The 21,374-nt window shown below is 38.9% G+C and overlaps 1 protein-coding gene across 2 annotated transcripts; it reads right to left on the reverse strand.

Annotated features, from left to right (window-relative positions):
- Window positions 1-1,304: 1,304 nt before the first annotated feature.
- On the reverse strand, window positions 1,305-14,321 carry LOC104891300 (NADH kinase). Of its 2 annotated transcripts, XM_010676975.3 has the most exons (6): window positions 14,160-14,321; window positions 13,866-14,038; window positions 12,238-12,483; window positions 11,979-12,059; window positions 2,156-2,307; window positions 1,305-2,077 (listed from the first exon to the last, which is right to left on the reverse strand). In XM_010676975.3, the coding sequence occupies exons 2-6, from the start codon at window positions 13,983-13,985 to the stop codon at window positions 1,687-1,689; spliced, it is 990 nt and encodes a 329-aa protein (XP_010675277.2). In that variant the 5' UTR covers window positions 13,986-14,038; window positions 14,160-14,321; the 3' UTR covers window positions 1,305-1,686. The 2 variants fall into 2 exon arrangements, with proteins under 2 accessions (XP_010675277.2, XP_010675276.2); XM_010676974.3 differs by having other exon boundaries at window positions 13,866-14,321.
- Window positions 14,322-21,374: the final 7,053 nt, after the last annotated feature.

Below are 21,374 nucleotides of genomic sequence, written 5' to 3' on the forward strand. Positions count from 1 at the left end.
CAGAAAGATTAATACATTCCGGGGTAGGGCAAGACAAAATATAGATCTTGTTGAGACCATCCGTTCTCCTTTTCGCTTTTGGTAGTGCGCAAGCTAGCTTGTTGGCTCCTCTTTCACTCATGAAGTATTAGTTCCTGGTAGCTCTTGTAGGAGTCCCCTGGAAGTATTTGTTAGATATGACAGGTTCTACTAATTCCATCCAACTGTGAAATGGCTTTAATTGCAAGGAGGCAGTCCGTGGCAATGGTGCAAACATTCCAATTTTTATTAGTCACAAATCTTAATCGTATTTTCCCTACCTACTTTGGATGGACACCTTCCCTTTGCAGCCATGTAACTTGTCTCATAGTTTCTCCTTGAACCTCTTCTAAGGTCTTCACAAGAGGCCTTATAGGTGTCGCATCATGAGTGACCAAAATGGCCTTTCATTGGTACCAAAATTCAAAATTGATATCAAAGTTCACTTACACTTTGGTACCAGGTAAATATAACTGGTACTAAAGCTCAAAGTTGATACCAAAGTTTAACTAGTACCAAACCTCAAAGTTGATACCAAAGAGTTAATTTCGTATTGGTACCAATGAACTTTGGTACCAAATTCATGGGTAAGTAATTTGTCTTTTTGTACGAAATGTCAATAATGTTCCTGTGACAGGCTATTTTGGCCTCTCACGATGAGACGCCAACAGTTTCTCTCTTCACAAAGGGATTCAAGGAGATTTTTTTACTAATAAAATTCCACTAAATTTTCTTTACAAAATTACATATAGATTTTTTTTTTTTTTTTTACTATGATTTCTTTACAAAATTACATATAGATTTTTTTTTTTTTTTTACTATGACCACCATTTAACCACTTATTATATACTAACGGTTGGTTGGTATATAATAAGTGGTTAAATGGTGGTCATAATAAGTGGTTAATATGTTCAGTGGACTATTGCTAACATTATCGTGGATGCAGGTTCTCTTTTAGACCATTTTCAAGAAATTAAGTTTCAACATTGCTACAGGGAGGCCAATCGAGCGGCGGACTTCATGGCTCACAAGGGTCATACTCACCCAGATGTTTGGTTTTGACACCCCCTTTCTGTATTGATTTTTTCCTTCTTATCCGTAAGGATGTTTTAGGTTGGCCTCCTGACTAAGTAGGGTAGCCTAAGGTTTTTCTTCCACAAAATAAAAAAAAAAAACAAAAATATACCAACCAAACGTATGATAAATTGATAAGTAGTCTGAAACTTTCTGCACATCGGTGGTTTTGACTCCATGGGAATGAGAATTGACCGAATTTCAATCGGAGGTACAAACAATAATAGACATGCGTTATTTGATACATTTCTAGTCTCACACTAATTTATTACAAGGTACCAATAACTTTTTTTCCCCCATAAATAAAAAAGAAGGGGATTAGAAACTTTACCCCTAATCCCACAATCCCATAAGGTTTATTCTCACATGAGATGATCTTAAATTCTCCTAGATTTCATCCTCCAAGCAAAGAGTTCAAAAAAAACCCCAATAACTCAAACCTGTCAAGCAAAGAGTTAAATTCTCCTAGGTTTCATCTTACTGTGAAAGTAAACTATTTGTTATGTACAACAGCACAAAGTTCACCTCAGAAAAAGGAAATAAAAAAAATCCTTCGGTTTCTTTAATCTCCAAACATGAAATAAGCCGAAAATTTCACAATTTTGCAGCAGGCTCATTAGCAGATAAAAAGTGGGGTGGCAAGAAAATGTTCAGAACAGGAGCCTTTGATGATAACTCGATGATATCCCCTGTTCTAATAGGGTGAGCAGCATGGCTACCATCAATGTATGCAAAACTATCTTCTGTGGACCACGCAATTTCCATGGTCTGATCAGATTTTACACATCCATGCATTACACCAGAGCTTGCACCCCTTGGTAGTATGGGTTCTCTCACCATGTATTGGAGGTCTTTTGATAATATCGGCATCACAAAACCACCAGCAGAGAGCATAGCAGCAGTTGATCCAGCCGCTGTTGAAACTCTTAAACCACTTGATCGACAATTTACTAATGAGCCACATGACTCACCATTGCCTTTGAGCCTGCGAAAAAGAAACAAAGGGTTGTATAGACTGCAGAACTTAAAGTTAAGGGATTGAACACCAGAAAGTGCTCCTTACCTGAATGAAAACCGAGACAATGTTGCAGGACACGAATGCGCAATCAAAAGATCATTTAGAGCATGTGAATGCAATAAGTGCGAGTTAACACGTATGGATATTCTTGATATTTGAGATGGTCTAGCACGTTTATTGAGAATTTCATCCAATACCTACAAAGAAAATTTAATTGCAAAGTTCATAAGCTACACAACAGAGTTATAAGCAAAGACACCAACCAAAATAAACAAACTAAAACAAAATCAGAAAGCAATATGACAGTTGACTGAGCGCCAATGCAGCATTTTATGAGAATATAGGCACTCAACAAAAAAAGGGAACTTGCTGTTGATCAGAAAGAAATTCACATATAAACCAAGAAAACTTAATAATGTTGTAGGACTTACAAATAACACATGGCTTCTAGTGATTCTACATGCCAAGTTATTTTCCCTAATCAACATTTAAAGCTCAATATAAAAGCATATAAACGTAAATTGAGACATCATACCATGTAGCTGATCCTTGATAAACCATACGAAGCTTTCCCTAAACTATCACCAACTTATATTCAAAAACTTATTGATAGATACTGTGTAGAACTTGGGATATTTCGTAATTATCCTTTTTATACATATGTATTAACCACTATATATTATGAATGAGAATTGTTACCTAGGCAAAGGAGAATTCACCAATTTACATGGTATCAAAGGCTTAGGCAACTCTTTTGTCTCTCTCCTCCCTAGCTTCCAAGGCCGAAAGGCTAAGACTAGTGTCAAGGTCAAGGCAAAAAGTTTAATCTTTCAACTCCAAGAGTGACTTCTGGGATCAGCAAAGAGCAGCACCTTACAACGTTAAATAGTAACGAGCTTCACTTAGCCATACTCTCTATTCGTTTTACTTAGCTATCTCTCCACTTATCCTCAAAATTCTAACAAGGCAAAGTTCTATTTGCAAAATTCGGATAGGGTTTCTTTTGGCTTTGCTGGCAGGCTTGCGTAGTTTGTTACGTCAACTCCAAAGGATAAATTGCATTGGAATTGCGTAAAATTCATAATTGTTAGGAGTCAAATCCTTGTAGTGAATGCAACAATGAGGCATATTGCCAAGCTATCCATATTCAGTTCCTGTGTAAGAGGCCTCGCTAAGGGGGCTTAGAGGTAATGGAAAAATACACAGATGTCTTCCCTAGTTCCCTTCTTATGGCAATTGTCCTAAGAAAGAGGCGCCTTTTTGCGGGACTTTTTAAATCCGGCTAGCATAATCCCTTAATTACCATTACCTTCATTGTCTTCATCCTTCATCTCCAAAAAAGAATGATAAATGAAGAAAGAGAACCTGATGGCTGGTAAAGAACTTCAAACCCCAACTACTACTCCTCCCACCCTCCACCCCACCCTTGCAGTCACAAATATTCATAATCCTGTACCTGTCACTCTTGATCTTGAAATGGTGCGATAGGGTCGAGCTCCTGCACCTACAATATTCCTGATCATTTAAACAAAACAATTTCTGAACCCACATCGACTCTAACTTGTGGAAATGCCTCGAAACCATAGTCAAGTAATAGCTCCGTGGCACCATAGCCGAAGACCTCCAAACCATCTTAAAACTGGTTACACGGATATGCAAACATGGAATCATCTCAAGGATATATTCCAAGACAACAAAAACAGAAGGATTGTGTACTTGGAACATGAATTCTGTCACACCCATCTTAAGAATTTCACCTAATTGTTGCCAACATTTGAAACTCATTGTGCATCAATAGGAAAATGTTGGGAACCTCGTAGCTGACTCCAAGATGGTTTTAAAACTAGTTGCACCTCCTAGCTAGCTCACTACTCTCATTCGAAGAAACACGATGGTCGTTTAACTGCTATCCTTGTCAAGCACAGCAGCATCTGTCACTCCCTCTTGCTCTTCTGTTCACATAGCAGTAGTCCACCCACCAGGACACTGGTGACTGGTGACCAGCACTTCACCAGCGGTGGCAGCATGTAATAGACTAATCTTGGGGGGAAGGGGTATTTTAGTAATATACTCTAGTTAATATGTTAGCTTGAGTAGTAAGGCAAATAGACTATAAATAGAGGAAATTAGGGAGAGAAAAGATCATCAAGAAAATATTGGAAAGTTCATTTTAGTTGTTAGCTTTGGGAGTGTGTCAAGTCACTCGAAAACTTGATAAACTATCTTTATTTTCTGTTATCTCCATTGTTATCAATCAAAGAACATCATCTTCTTCCTTTATATTTCTGCTCAAATTATCGATTCATTACAAATGGTATCAGAGCAGTTCGATTCAGGGAAGTTAAGTTGCTGATTTTTTGATTTCACACGCACAAAAAAAAAAAAAAAAAAAGAGAAGAATGCAGCAGATAAGAAATCTGATGAGTGGGGTACACAGAAATCATGAGGAACTTGACTTCATGGTATCCAGAGCTGGAGAAATTGCAACACATCCGGTATGAGCTTCAACTCCCTCTATTTGATGGAAGATATCCAGACGAATGGATTTGGGAGATGGAAGAGTACTTCCAACTTTTCTGGTTTAGCGAAGGGGAGAAGTTGAAGGCTGCGTGTGTTGGTTTTAAGGATGACGCACTGAGGTGGTTTGAAGCGGAGCACCGGCGACGACCTTTCTTCCGGTGGGAGGATTTGAAGGAGCAAGTGATGAGGCATTTTCCTTTAACACTGGAGTTTTCACACCAGAGCTTAGCAAGGCTTGTGAAAAATCAAACTCATCTTCAAGCTAAGGGTAGGACTGAATTTTCCACAGCGAGTTTTTATCTCAAAGAACACCTACAATCCCAACCACAAGGATTTGGGAAGCTATTAGTGGAAATGGAGCAACCTGAATGGGAGGAGAGGAAGGGACAACCAACTCTGGTGGAGGAAGAGAAAGTGGTGGAGGAAACAAAGAAAACTCCTACCACCATGGTTGCCTTTCAAGCTTCCGGCGAGGAAGAAAATGACGCGGAGGAAGAGGATTCTGCAAATGTGAAGAAAAGTGGACCTGGAGATAATCAAGGAGAGCTCGCTATTGGTTGGTTGGGTGGTGGGTCTGGTCGACCTGTAGGAGACCAAACTCATGGACCATTTGAAAGAGGAGGTGCTGGAAATTGTGGTTCTGATGGAGGTCCGGGTATTTTGGCTGGAAATTGGAAGCGGGGTGATGGAACCACCTCTTGCGGTGGCCGGAACGAAGAGGGAAAATGTTTCAGAAAAGGTGGATCAGAGGCAAGCGGGTCGGGCGGAGGACCGGGAGACTTTTCGGGTAAAAATATGGGAGATGGCTCAAAGTTCTTTGCCGGAGAAAGTTTTGGTGGTGAAGCAAGGTGGCTATGACAGTGGGACTCTCTGCATATAATTCAAGAAGATGACCATGAGAGAGGAAGAAGGGTTGGGATTCATGTTGGCTTGCAGAAGAAGGCACTAGAAGAAGATGCTTTTAGTAAGGGCAATATGGTAAATGGCAAGCAAGATGACATAAGCAAGGATGATGTAAGGTGGGGGAAGATACGTGTTGTGGGTGAAAGAATTGAGAAAATTCCAGAAGATTGTACTATTAAGGGCAATTTCGTAAATAGCCACAAGTTTAAAAACAAAATTGATGAAAGCCACGTGGCCTTCTCACTTTCTATGAAATTCAATGGTCTAATTTCATCCCCACTGCATAATACCAGTCCCATCTGTGGGCAGCTGAATAATAGTAGGCCCACTTTCTCATTTCAATATTTAATACCCAATTTTTCACACCTTCCACTCAAATACCCCCTTTCTTTTACAACCAAAATCTCCAGCCCACACTTGTCTAACATATTCACATCTCAACCTAACTCAAATTTTTTTAAACCCACCCAACTTTCTGTTTTTCAGCCCAGTTTCTTTCTAGTTTCCCCCATCCAAATTCTCCAACATATTCCACGCCCATTCAATCTACACAACACCACCCACCCCTTTACATTTTTTCTGTTAACACCAAGTGAGTCCAATTCATCCAGCACCTTTCTTCAACTGCAACTGATGTCCAAGGAGCTTCACCGACTCTACTTCGAAAGTGGTAGTACCAAGCTCATTGTTGACTGCTTCAAACACCAAGAATTAACAGTTTTGCTTCTTCACAATGGTGGCGAAGATGATTATGATTTCTATTCACCTTGAGGACAAGGTGGAAGTTTGGCGGGCCGGTATTGTAATAGACTAATCTTGGGGGGAAGGGGTATTTTAGTAATATACTGTAGTTAATATGTTAGCTTGGGTAGCAAGGCAAATAGACTATAAATAGAGGAAATTAGGGAGAGAAAAGATCATCAAGAAAATATTGGAAAGTTCATTTTAGTTGTTAGCTTTGGGAGTGTGTCAAGTCAGTCGAAAACTTGATAAACTATCTTTATTTTCTGTTATCTCCATTGTTATCAATCAAAGAACATCATCTTCTTCCTTTATATTTCTGCTCAAATTATCGATTCATTACACAGCAATCAGCATCAACAAGGGCGTGTCCGCAATAATGCTGATGTGTACAGGGTAAAGCATAGTTGAGGCCATGATCACCATGGAAACAACCACAACTACCATCCATACCTGCATTTGTCCACCCCCCCCCCTCCGTTATACAACCCTCAGTACCCCACGCCTCCCCCTTATCTGTACTCCACAACCAAATCAGCAGTAGCCACAAGCCGCTTCGCTTAGTCCCTCACCTTGTCCTCAGACTTATGTTGCACCCAACCAGCTGATAGCAGCTGCCTTCAACATGCCTTTACATGGACATCGGAGTGACCTCCAATCTTTCTCGAAATGCAGGTGTACTTTCTCAAAGGTTTATATTTGAGCACTAAAAATTCTATTTTGGTTGGAGATGATCACCGCCAATTTCCAATTCAAGATCATGGTTCTACTCCCTTCCCTCATAAATGTACTAATCCAATTACAAACCTTATTTCTGTCCAAAAGTTCAACTTTCACAATAATATTTAATTGAAATCTGACACTCGTGATTTTCTGTGGAAGACCTTCAAACAAGGAATCTTTGTATTTTGTATGTGATGCATTAGAGTAGAAGATCTTTATCTTGTTAATTCTAAGCATTCCTCTTTAGCTCTTCTGCCCACCTCATTCATGGATCTCTAATCTTAAATCTGTAAGGTCACTAGGTCAGGTCACCTTGGCCACCAATGCTTCAATATTCTTAGGTTTAACAAAGTTATTGAGTTAATAAGGAGCACATCATTAAACTTTATCATGCTTGTCAGTTAGAAAATCATGTTAGGTAGCCTTTCTACTCTTCTACTACTACAACAGTAACACTTGTTTTGGAGGGTTGACTTATTATTTGCTTTTCCTAGATCAGTACACTCATTTTATTTGAGTTTATCCTCTCAACTACAAGTCTCGAGTCTACCCCACTTTCCTTCAGTTTCGCACTTACATTCAAACCCAATTCGAAAGAAGAATAGAAACTTTTCAAAGTGATATGGGTCGCAATTATAATTACACTCAATTATGAATTCTGTAAAAGCACGACAAGGATTTCCCTTTCTCTTACCCTCGTACATCTCAACAAAACAGAAAAGCAGAAAGTACTATACAAACCATCAACAATATGAACAACAGATGAATTTGATGCATCGTGGCTAACACAACATCAACTTTTTGACAAAATCAAACTAATGGATTTTTAACCTCAAATTTGCATTTTTCTTGTTTAAGTTCTTTTTTCAATATAATATGAACAAATCTGTCATCATATGATTGGGTTATATAATTTGACAGCGAATAATTACTTCCTCATCCTATTATTATTATATATAGTTCCAACTTGAAAGTCCACATCATAATCTTCTCTGTGTTTTGGTGTTTGAACGTATGGTTTTTAGTTGCAATGTATAAGTTTAGCATCTCTTATTCTTGGCCAATTTTGACAATTAATGGATGTAACAGATGAAAAAATGTTTCAACGCCACGAGTACCCACTATATAATGGACAACACGTTGAGGACATAATTTTTATAGCAAGATTGTGTAAGGGCATTTTACAGAACTAAAAGTTCAAATCCGTTACATAATGGTTGTTACATAACGGAATGGTAGAGTTTTAATTCCATGCTCCGTGTACTTCCCCCTCATCTCTCAATTGAAGCGACAAAAAACTTAGAAAATCCATTGTAAACCAATACTAGTCAAGGAAAGGTACCAATTTTTTCTCCACATCATAGTGTTTATGACTAGAATCTACAAACAGAGAGAAAATGAGTATAAATCCATATATACGCCATATACTCACCAAATGCCTATCAAAAGACAGAAAGTTCTTGCTTAACATAGGGGTTTGAAAGCATGCAATAATATTCTAGAAATAAACACCAACGATGTTCCGTCTGGCATTTAGTAACTCCTAGTCCCAAGGAAGTATAGTGGGTTTTTTTTTATAAAGTCCATAGTAAACCAAAGCTGAAAACTTCCCAAGATTACTATGGTAAAAATTAATCAGACTATTAATTGCTTCTAATAAGAACTAAGGTCACCTGCTATGAGAGGCATATACAAGAGTAGCATTTAAATCACCTAGTCCCCTTTTTCCCCAAATTCTTACATAGTACATCACCACAAAAGATTTCCATGCTTTCTGAAATCCCAAAACTATCAGCAACAAGTACTTGACTTCTCTCTGACACAAGCAGATTTTACCCAAGTACTAAGACATCCCAGTACACTGCAACTTTAAGTACATGTGAGAGTCATCAAGTCTCAGATAGGAGCATTCTGTTAAGAAGCTTTAGTGTGTGTGTGTGTGTGTGTGTGTGTGTGTGTGTGTGTACATTGGGCTACCCTTGTCCCCTATTGCAAACTGGCTTTGGGATGAAACCTTCCAATACTTTTAGGGCCGGGTTTAAGCTTGTGCTCCCCTCTTTGTACCTCCCGATAAGTGGTATCATACTTGTTTAATGGAGCTGGTTTTTGGGCTGATAGACAAATTGATTATTTTCCCATTCTGAAGCCAGACTCAATTTTGGAAAGATGGAGGCAGCAGAGATGTGTGATGAACTGAGATCACCACCCACACTCAAGTGACAGCAATAAGCTCCCTGTGACTGCAGCAAGCAAGAATAAAAGCACAGTACTAAAGAAAGAGAAAAATAAGATAGAAAAGAGGAAGGTTTGTATTGATAGGAAGATGAAAGATAACAAAAATGGTGAGCATTCGAGAGGCTCCCAACTCTCCCAAGTCCACTACTTCTCACATTCACAGATCATTCCCCACTTCACCCTCCTTCCCCTTTTATTGTTACCTACTGACTCACATAACAAACTCTGACATCACAATTATGAAAATTCCCCACTACATTATTCCTTCTAACTGACTTGCTCTTAGTTACTGATTTTCCCCTTGCACTACATTTACTGTCTTGCCCTTCTTGTTGCGCCTGGTGTATGTGAGTAATTGTTTGGGTGTGCCCGTGCAAGACTGATGTATCACAAGATGCACATGCTGAGATTGATCATTGATGTGTGGGAACTTCAGAATGAAGATATTTATATGAGTACTAAAGTTGCAAACATTGAGGATAAGATAAGAGAGAACCATTTACAGTGGTTAGTGCATGTGAGACGTCAGCTTAATGATGAATCATGGGTAGTGGAAGGTTGAACCACAAACTTTTTCTAGACATCATAGTGTTTATAAATAGTGAAAAATATCATAAATCCATATAAACACCATATACTGTTTATGGGTGCAGATTTGGGAAAAATTCTCAAATGGAATACCTTCTTTCTTGATAGGTCTCCTCGACTCTTCCAGGTTACATCTTTCATGACTTAAAATTTGCCATTGTTATTGCTCTTCACTCACACATGGCCTAATAGGGGGACTAAATTTCTCATAGAATATTGTGGATCCTTTTTACTACTTTCCTAATAATAGTCAGGCAGGTACCACCAGGGTGTCATCCATAAATTATTTTTACACTCATCTATTTTCTTCTCATCGTGACCAGCCCTTGCCTCAGTCCAAATTTATTTGGAATTCTTGAACTTTCATTTACCCCTCAACATGAAAGCTTTTACCAACATTATGGTTTTAGATAGAATCAAGTTATTGAGCTGCTTCAAGTAAGGAGCCCCAACAGGCTCTCATTTTAATCCCCACATGGATTAACAAGGGAAAAAGGTGTGAATATTTGGTCCTTCTGGAGGACATCGTTTAAAGAACTTTAGCATGCATTACTTAGCCGATGAAATTGTGATCGAAAGAAAAGATCCAAACTAGTGATAACTTTGGGACCCGTTTTGACCTATTTGAGACCTTACACCCATGCTAGACCTGTTCGATCAAGGTAAGGGTTTGGATTTTTAAATCCCTTTGGGACTTGGGTAGAATCTAAGTTGAGATCAACATTTCGAGGCATGAGATCCGACCCAAAAGTGACCTACGTCCATCCCTACTCGGAATAAGTTAACTCCAAAGCAGGCGGAAAATTTGGTCTCAGCCATAACAATCTTCTCCTCTTTTCATGAAATAGTTGTACGGTATAAGGAGGAGAAGCCTAAAGTGATCAGCTTCAATTTGGTACCAAGAGAAAATTTGGTGGTGATGCATTTGGTAGTATGAAGGAGACCAGATAACTTCAGTTGGCCAAACTTTTTCTTAACAAAGGGAGTTGGAAGTAGTGTTCCTCTCCAAAACTTAACAAAGGAAAAAGAAAATGACAATGATGATATGGTCGTATACTCGTATTGTAGTTTGATTTTACACTCCCTTCCTCCCATCATTATCTTTATGTTAAGTTTTGTCACATACGCATATTAAGAAAACAATTAAGGTGGCAAAAAATTGGATACATGTAAATCTAAATTTTGAAAGTGGATAAAGAAAGAAATGGTAGCAAGAGAGAGTAGGAATTGTGAATGAGAAAAGGTAGATGTGATGGAGAGAGAAAAAGTAGTTAGAGAATTCACTTAAGGGGTGGGGATTTTTACCAAAGGTGGGTAGCAGGAAGATATTTTTGGGACATCCAAAAAATAGCATACAGGAAGATACTTATGGGACGAATTGGATATTTCTTTACTTATGGATTATTATTATGTAAGACATACTTCCTCCTTTCTGAAATATATGCAACATGGAGGGGAGACACAAGAATCAAGGAGAGAAGAGAGAGAGAGAGAAATATATAAAGACGCACTAGTGATGGAGAGAGATATAGAGGTAACTCAATGCCAAATAAAGTAATATTGCATTTATTTGAAACTTTAAACTTCTAATAATGGTAAGTTTTGCACTTATTTAGAATGGAGGAAGTATTAAGTTGTGTAGGAGTTTTCGGGTTTTCATATTTCTTGTGAACACTTTCCTCCTAAGACGCACTAGTGATGGAGAGAGATATAGAGGTAACTCAATACCAAATAAAGTAATATTGCATTTATTTGAAACTTTAAACTTCTAATAATGATAAGTTTTGCACTTATTTAGAATGGAGGAAGTATTAAGTTGTGTAGGAGTTTTCAGGTTTTCATATTTCTTGTGAACACTTTCCTCCTAATTTTTTGATAAATCCCGTTTCCCTTCATGTTTCTGCGCTACATAACTTCAACTAATATTTTCCAAGATACAATAAAACTACAACCTCCAAAAAAAGCCTCCAAATAACTGCAGTCCTCAAACGCCAAGAGTGTAGTCATCACACATTTGAAGTCTCACATTCTTTGCAAACATGCATAAAAGTAGACCAAATAATGTCTCTGGAATAAGAATGTTATAAGTAGCTCAGTTGAGTCAGTTCTGATTCTTTTTTTTCTTGACAATGCATTATAAGTTATATGGCAGTCTCACCTGTTCAAAGTTTTGAACAGAAGCTGCACAAAGATAGCCTGCACTTCTAGTAGCATCAAACTCATCTCTAAACTGTTCCACCTGTACAATAGGAAACAAGTCAGCTACACCCAGAAAGTATGATTTGCCATTTGATGATTTTTTTCATTTTTGGAATCCCGGGGGTGGTGGGAAAGAAGTTGTTGTGTGAGAGAGGTAAGCTAGACCTCGAATCTTAAGAAAAGAATCAGGTGATCATGAAAGATTAATGAACTTGTACCTCGTCAACCTGTGTGGGATCCGAATTTACTCCTACAAGTGGAATGCTGTCATCCATAAAGTGACTAGCTTTCAAGAGAGTGCCATCACCTCCAACAGTTACGACCAGATCTACATCTCGGATCGGACGAGATAAATCATTATGAACCATAGTTTCCCACTCAACCGACTTCCGTTGCAGGACTTCCTGACAAAAGCTTATAGCATCTTTGTGAACCTGTATTCTATTGTCTAAATGGCGTAGTATCTGCAATTTTGCATAGACATTATTAGAAGACACAAGTAACAAATACAAGGAACACTTGCAGGATAGGTAGCACAAAGAAAGAGGAAGTCATAGTACTGAAATTCAATACAAACTCCATGGCTTTGGAGTTTTAAACAGCACAAATTACTAAAGTATAACACCTTGTATATATTGTTCAAACAATGATAAAGTCAGCATATATGTAATACAGTGTCCATATAAGTTGGAAAAAACGAAAATATTCCAAGTTCACAATTGAAAGAGACTAGGGAATCAATGATTGAGAAATCCAAACAAACAATCTTTTAGATATGCAATTTCCACATTTACTCAAGTTAAATTTATAAATATCGACATTAAACATGCAGTAAACACATGCACAATAATCATATTTCATGATAGTTGTCACACCCGAGTCCCAAAGATTTGTCTTAGTTTGAAAACATAAGTTATTTCACTTATTTTGATATAAACAATCACCTGCCCAACTAAAAACTTTTCACTTCTAGATTGTTTGATATTCAAGACATAGCTTTGACAGAAAGTGAGAAACATAAGAACACAATTTTACTATAGAGGAGGGGATGGGCAGCTAAAGTAGGAAACAGAGTACAGAATTTTGAGGCCATATAGTCAGCAAAGCTGATACAAACAAAAACATCCTCATCAAGGTGATAAACTTAGTTATACTAACGAAAAATATAAAGGTGAACAATAGTGTCTTAACAACTGGAGTGACTCCAGCATAGACCACTTTGCTAATGGTGTTCAAACTTTATCCTAATAGAATTTCTCGAGTCCTGAATCCGTCTTTTAAACTATGAGCGAAAAGTTCTCTTGCATTGACGACCACAGATGGCTTGGGTTTTATGTAAGCTAGTGAGCTACATTATCAGTTGGTTTTACAAAAAAACTGCCACTCAGACTCAGCCTTATATCTGTTCAGTTAATTCCAGCCATCAACAGGTGTTACGGTATCTCGTAATCCTCCCACAAACATTAACACCAAGGATATCATAACTTAGCTAATGAGAAACCTTAATGATCACCAATGTGATATGAAACTACCACACTAATCAAACCTCCCCAGATTAAAACAAATTGAAATCAATAATGGCCAATATAATCACTAGCAACCCTTAAATTATTCATTTATTTTAGAAAATCGCACCTCACCTACATTAACAATATTTCATCACAACAGAATGTATCCAAGAATAATTAGAGTAGCATTCCTCAGAACCAAAACATTTCCTCTTCCAATACATAAGATTCAATGTTTGAGAAAATATAAAAAGGGAAAAGGAAAAACTTCAGGACAAATATCAATCTTTAAGAAAACTGAAATGATATGATGCAATTGAAAGAGAAAAAGAAAGAACCTTGATATTAGAGTTGGAAATTCCAGAAAAAGAATCAGAATGGCGAAGTGGGTGAACATCAAAGGGTTTTAGGAGCAACAACAGCTTTCTCCTGGCCATAATTTCTCCATGTAAAAGCATCCGAGTTTCTAGCTTTTGGGGCTCAATTACTTTTGCCCAATTCACTGCTGACGCTGTTACAACCGCACGCATCACAGTTAAGCATTACAACAACAACAGCAACAACAACAACAAGAAGTAGCAGATTGTATTGAAAAAGACTGGTAACTGGTGCTAGAAATAGAATTTGATTACGTGACTCTACTCGTGTAATTCCGCTTGCTGGGCAGTTTTTTTGACAACAGATTCACTTAATACATGGTTCACTAATTAAAGGGGTGGCCAGTCGGATCAATGGTAGAGTTCGAGTTTGATTTCGTCTCGATTTTTGGTGGTGGTATAAAATATCACAATTAGTAACTACTCCCTCCGTCCCATAATATAGTGCTTGTTTCTTTTTTCACGGTCTCCAAAACGTAACTTTGACCATTAATATCTTCAATTCCTTATTAATAAAAAATATAAAAAGTTGATATTATGAAACTACACATTGAGACGAATCTAACAAGATCCTACATGAATATGTTTTTTTATATATACAAATGAGAATACTCGGTCAAAGATTTTAAAGTTTGACTACCAAAAATGAAATAGGCACTATATTATGGGACGGAGGGAGTAGAAAATATAACATAAGTGTCAAATCATTTTCGAAGCAGTTTCATTGATTTTGGTTGAGGTTATGTTTAGGTCAATTATCGGGTTCAATTAGGAATTGTTAGTTTTCCTCGTGAAAAGAAAAGAGGATTACCTTAGGCCTTGTTTGGTTGTATAGGAAGTTATACTTCCTAGAAAATTATTTTTTCAATGTATTTGAAATTCCTAGAAAGTGTAAAATTGTGTTTGGTTGATAATGGGAAGTAAAACTTCCTATGGGAAGCTCTACTTACTTAGGGGGACCTAGGTAAGTAACTTCCTCCATTTTGGAGGAAGTAGAACTTCCTAGGAAGGTGCAAATTCCCATGGTTTTGCCAACCAAACAATTTCATATACTTCTACTTCCTAGGAATTTGCACTTCCCACGATTTGTTTTGTCAACCAAACAAGGCCTTAGTGTTCTTTTGTCTTTAATTATTAGGTATATTATGAGGTTTGAATATTAAATAAAGGAAAATTGGACAGGAATAATTTCATCTTTTTCCGATCTGTCAAAAAAAATTCCACCATTAGATTCCTACCTTTACTTACTAAATCAATTTTTTGGTCCTAGAAACATAATGATCGGTAACAACAAATAGGTATGGCATTCATCCGGTTTTCACCAGCCACCTTTTCTGTCCATCGTTTTCATCTCTCCTGCATGTTGCGCCACACCAGCCCCCCACCCCCACTCCCACCCCAGCCCGCTGCAAAACCTAAACCCCCGGCCCTTCGCATGTAGCCAACCCCGCCACCCCTTCCCCTTCTCCCCTTCACCCCATGACCCCGCCACTCCTCCCCCTCTCCTCACCCTTCGTATTTTTTCACCCTGTCTCCTTTCCTCTCTCTGAGCTTTTCTGGCACCACATGTTGACGACGACCACCACCACCATACACAACCATCGTTCGAAGAGAGAGATTGTACAACCACCACAACATATACACACGATTTGAGGAGAAAGAGAAAGAGGAGAGAGATAGGAGGAGAGAGAAGCAGCAACAGGAAGAGAGAGGGGGTGGGGGTTAATACTCCGTATTTTTTAGTAGTAATTTCGTATTAATTAAGAAAGTATAAAGAATTAATAAAAAGGTATTTTAGATTATTACAAATTAATAGGAATAAATTATTGTTAATATGAAATTGTTAGGCATTTTCGGAGTTTTAAAAGAGTAACCTAATCTTCACTTGACCTAGGGTTACTACCTTTTGAAGGGAGTATAAAAAGAAAATGAGAGGGAATTTCAGACAACCCTAAACCCTTTCTTCTCCCTCTCCTCAGCCGACTTTTCTCTTTCCTCTCCCTCTCTCTCACAACCCCTTCTCTCTCAGAATTTTCCTTCTCTCTTTCTCTCTCGGATTCTCTCTCAAACTCTCGCTGAATTTTCCTCTCGCTTCCTCCTTCTAGTCGCCTGCGGTAGTTGTGCGAATTCAGGCGAGGGTTTGGTGCGAAGGGTCGAAGATTTTGTGCGGGTGTGTCGAGGTTTTCGTTCGCGAGTTCGTGCGGGTCGTGTGTGTGGTTCGAGTTTGCGAAGAAGGAGTTCGAAGGTGTATTCGTGGGTTGTGGTAGTGCTGTGCGAAGTTGGGCGAACGGACACCGTGTGGTGGCGCGACAGATCTGGTCGCGTAAGGGTGTTTGGGCGACGAAACGAAGAGGGGTGCGAAGGTGTTCGTCGTGTGTGCGCGAAGGCGGTACGAGCGCCGGTTGAGTGTCGTGGCCGCGCGTAGGAGACGGAAAGTGTGCGCCGTCACCGGAATTCTTGTGCCGGCGAAAGTCAGTGGTTATATTTTTGTACTTTAACTTAGTATGACAGTTTATTTGTTAGGTTTATATTTACAGTTTTCATAAGTACGTAAAGTTTGTAATTAATAATTAGTAATTGGAGTGTTTAGTAAATTAGTAGATTGTTTAACTAGTTAAGTTATTATTCTGTTGTTAAGTTAAAACTATGGTTAGGTTTGTAATTGGAATAAGATAAAAGTAGGAGACGTGTGTATTATTATTAGTTAAAGTTATTATCGTTTCGAGTAACTGTTTCATGGAACCGGACTTACCTTTTGGACATGGAACTTACTTTGGACATATGACTTACTTTGGACATATGACTTACCTTTTGGACATATGACTTGACTTTGGACATAAGACATGGACTTATGCCATTTGGATTGGTAAAATAGTGGACTAATGTTACTAACTAACTTAGTTACTCACTAACTCTGACTTCTAAAAGACGTTAAATTCACTAGATTAGAATTATAACGAAAGTTCTGGAATAAGGTTTTAACTATTGCGTAATTCGAATCGTTAGATCGTTATGGTCTTAGTACGTAGTAGTTGTTAGTGTTATCAAGGACGTAACACTAAAGCTTTGTTTTAACGATTTAGGTCCCAATTTCATAAGCGGCTCGTTCTATTAAGTCAGCGAAAATTCTCCGCTACAAGGTACGTACGCGTACCAGTTTACTTTCAAAGCTTAGTATCATGTTTAGGTTGCAGTTCATGTTATTGGAACCTAGTACCATGATAGGGAACATTTGATTGTGATTGTTTGGTTAGACGTTTATAACGTGAAATCAATATGATGCATTGAAATATGTTGCATTGAAATGCGAAGTTCTATCGTAGTGTAACATCAGCATTATTAATCTGATCTATAGAGTAACAAGAGTGTTACTAGGATAAGATTGAGTTTGGTAATTAAGAGAGTATGTAAATGACTCCTTAAAGTTATAAAAGAATGATTGGTAATAAAAGAAGATTATGGCGATACTTGTAGTTGGACTCCCTACAAGTATAGAACAATGGGGGGAGTGGGACTTGTCCTACACTCCTACGCAGGCCTACTGTGACGACAGTAGTGTCCTTATATTTTGATAACTCAAGTAGGCGGAAGGTTCCGTTCGATCTTGGGGGTATGCATACTAAGGTGATGGGTGTGAGACGGAACAAAACCGTATTTGCATTTCATCTAATAGACCAAGTTGTCTATTAAGGATTCAGTAGCCCGTATGATTCTAGTAAGATGACGGTGCCCGTTCGATGCCAAATAATGAAAGATTAAAGGATGTGAGATAACGTAGGTTCATATAACAGTTGTAATGTATGCATCTTTATGTTCATATAGTTTCAATGGTTCATTACGTACTCAGCATAGCTGACTGTGTGTTATTATGTGTTTGTTGCCTGTGATGAACATTGATACTTCAATGGGGAGCAGACTAGGTGAGCTGGTGCCTGCATGATCATCAAGCATAGGGGGCTAGACTGTAGTTTGAAGTTAACTTTTGGTTTGTATTAATGAATTTTATAGAACATTGTTACATGGTTTGAGTTTGAATAAAGAGGGGTCATCTATGATTCCCGAGTTGTATTACATTTTCTATTCCGCTGCAATTTGGTTTTGAGACAATGAATTTGAGTTACCGTATTTCTAATTATGCCTTGCGTTCCATCGCGGCGGTAACACTCCCAAAGTCGATGCGACGTAGCATTAGACGTGTATGGATTTTGGGGGTGTTACAAAACTGGATTCAGAGCCAGAAGCTCCTATTTTCAAAGACGTTTTCGAAACGATTTCAAAACGGGTAGTATGGGCTAGGAGCATATAGATCATGTCATGTGCATTAAGTCATAGGCATGTTATCATTGCATTTGTTTGTATCTCGAACTTGTATGTGCTCTCTGTGTAATTGAAATGGTGAAAGATTCTTGAAATCTTCAAATGTGACTAGATTAAGAGAGTGTACAAAGATAGGTCTAAATTGATTAGACTCAAAACTTATTTAAGTATAAAAACTATTTTATTGATCGAATGAGCTTGATTTCACTTGTGGATTTCAAAGTTAAAATGAGCATTTACCTCTTTACAAAAACTTAGACTATTCTATTTTTTTTTACTTTCCAGATGGTTCACGACATAGGCTGTAGGACTTTTGATGAAACAAGTAGGGGAAGACTGGGATATGTGGTTCTTTAAAATGAAGTCTGCTATGGATTACAGAATTATGCAAGGGGAACAGTGGTTACGATCTGAGGGCTCTAGGATACACTTCATGCTTCGTTATGTTCCAGATATAGAGCCATATAGATTTGTTCATCGTAGGTATGGGGATATGTGGACTACAGAGGGTATTTCAATAGGAATAAGCATACCTACGGATACCAGAACCTCCTTCCGAAAAGCACTTCCTCACTGACCTTAAATACTGCGAGAATGAGTGGAGGGTTCGTGAGACCAGGGGTCAAAACCCTTCTACTTCATCTGAAAGGGAAAGTTCGAGCAATAGGGCCTAGATGGGAATTCTGAGAACCCAGGGGTCATACCTGAACCGCCATCAGCACCTGTGGCAAAGAGGCCAAGATACCAGCCATTTGAGGATGAGTTATTAGCCGATGACTTTCAGAATCTTAGGACAGTCACTTACGTCTCTGATGATGAAAGGAACAATAGGACCTTCATTATAGTGTTGGGTGGGGTCCAGGTTGTACCAGGGTTACATGGGGAGGATGATGATGATGAGCCACCTCCACTAGAGGATATACCAGTTGAGGGAGAGGACCCTGCTGAGAATGAAGACCCTGTTGAGGATGAGAATCCTGTTCAGGGAGAGGATCCCATTGAGGAGGAGGATCCCATTGAGGAGGAGGATCCCATTGAGGAGGAGGATCCCATCGAGGAAGAAGACCCGAGGAAGACCAGGACCCATACTAGAGGATATATTCTTTGAGGACGGCGAGCCTGAGGCAGATGAGATTGACCTTGATGGAGGGATGGAGGATTCTGGATCAGAGGATGAAGCTCACCGCTTGGCCCATATTCTTTTGAACATATATGTAGGATTAGGATTTTTGTTTTATTTTGATCGTTTTTGTTCATTGTTATGTTAGGATAATAAGGCTTGCATGCCGATTAGGGAGTAACATTATTTGATTTATATATATATAATATATATTTCTTTACAAATATTACATTCCCATTTTCAATAATAGTGCATATATTATCTTTTATTGTTAATTGTGGCATCTTATTTTGGATGATTGTAATGCAAGTCAGTACAGACTTAAAGGTGTTCGCAATATATGTTTATATGTTAAATGTGTATTCGTTGAATAAGTTAAAACAAAAATTATGTGTAAGTCACTGAAATAGCTACTATGTTAATTTCAGCGCAGAATGGTTCGATCGGGAGGCGCCCCTGACACCTCTCTTAACATCGAGCAATCGATACGTGACCTAGTACAGATTACGCCAACTTAGCCCAAGGTCACAGCCGGGATGGGACCTATCTGAAAAAGTGGCCCGTAGGAACCCACCTATACTAAATGGAAAAGGGGGACCTGAAGAGTTGGAAAACTGGGTTGGGGAATTTGATAAGCTTTTCTTCACCTTCCTGTCCTGACGAGAAAACAGTGCCCTTAGCTAGTTACTATCTGCAGGGGGATGCCCATTTCTGGTGGACCCAGGCTAAGGACAACCTTCTAAGCCAACCGGGTTTCGGGTGGGAAACTTTTAAAAAGGCCCTAAGAGACAAGTACTACCCTCCGTATCTTAAGAAACAAAAAGCCCAAGAGTTTATGATGCTGGAGCAAGGGACCATGTCGTAGAGGAATATTACCGAAAATTTATTGAACTGATGAGGTTTGCCCCAGAGATTGCCCCTACTGAGGAGGCTAAAGCCTCACGTTTTGAATTGGGACTTACCCTTGACCTGCAGGGTAGACTGGGGGGAGATACATTCACCTCTCTGGACCATGTGTTTGGCAAAGCTGCCCACCTTTATGCTATCAGGAAAAGGGAGGAAGGGGGTAAGCTGGCGAGAAACGTAAGGATAACCCAAACCCTGAGGGCCAAAGTTTGAGAAAAAGCACAACGGGAACCAGAAATCAAAACCCTCAGAGAAATTTTGGTAAGGGACCCAAAATAACCCTAATCCCAACAAACAACAACAACCGCAATACAACACCAATAACCGCAGACCTGAGCGTGTATATCGGTGTAGAAAGTGCCCGAACAACCTCCTGGTAAGGATTGTGAGGGTAACAAGGTTGAATGCCGGGAATGTGGGAAGATGGGCATAGAGCCTATGAATGCTATTCGAAAAACAAGCTAAACCCCAATGGCCAAAGGAAGGGGAACTATGGGGACAAGCCCCGAAACGGAAATGGTAACGGGAATGGTAACGGGGGAGGTAATTACAATGGGAATTCTAACTATTCCAAGCCCGCTACCAAACCAGCAACCAAGTCTCTAATGTAACAATGCAACTAGTTCCCAAGATAAGGGCAAAGGGAAGCTGTACATGATGACGGCTAGAGAAGAAGAGGCTCGTAGAGAGTTGTCACGGGTACATTTTCTATCAACTCCACTCCTGTTAAAGTTTTATTTGATTCTGGAGCATCCTTGTCATTTATTGCCCATGCAACTGTTAGAAATTTAACATTGGTCGAGTCTGAGTCGATTTCTATGCCTATAGTCATTCCATCTGGGGAGACTGTTAATTGTTCTAAAAGATTCCTAAAAGTGCCATTAAAGATAGGTGAGGGATACTTTCCCTCTGATCTGATAGAGTTTAACTTATCAAACCTAGATATCATTCTGGGGATGGATTGGCTTGGGAAGTACAGGCTAAGATAGATTGCGATGCGCAAAAAGTGGAACTAAAGGACCCTTCGGGGAAAAGAGTGTCATATAGGAGGATACCTCGAGAACCAGGAATTAAAGTTATCAATGCGTTACAACTTAAGAACTACGTAGACAAGGGTTGGCCCCTAT

This window comes from Beta vulgaris, chromosome 4 (assembly GCF_026745355.1).
Source record: "Beta vulgaris subsp. vulgaris cultivar EL10 chromosome 4, EL10.2, whole genome shotgun sequence".
Lineage (NCBI taxonomy): Eukaryota > Viridiplantae > Streptophyta > Magnoliopsida > Caryophyllales > Amaranthaceae > Beta > Beta vulgaris.

Bases quoted from the DNA above. Each gene is read 5' to 3' on its own strand.
- LOC104891300 (XM_010676974.3), bottom strand. From the start codon at position 14,057: ATGCGTGCGGTTGTAACAGCGTCAGCAGTGAATTGGGCAAAAGTAATT. The intron at 12,060-12,237 runs GTACAAGTTCAT...CCTATTGTACAG, and splicing joins ATCCCACACAGGTTGACGAG to GTGGAACAGTTTAGAGATGA. The intron at 2,078-2,155 runs GTAAGGAGCACT...TCTTTTTCGCAG, and splicing joins TTGTCTCGGTTTTCATTCAG to GCTCAAAGGCAATGGTGAGT.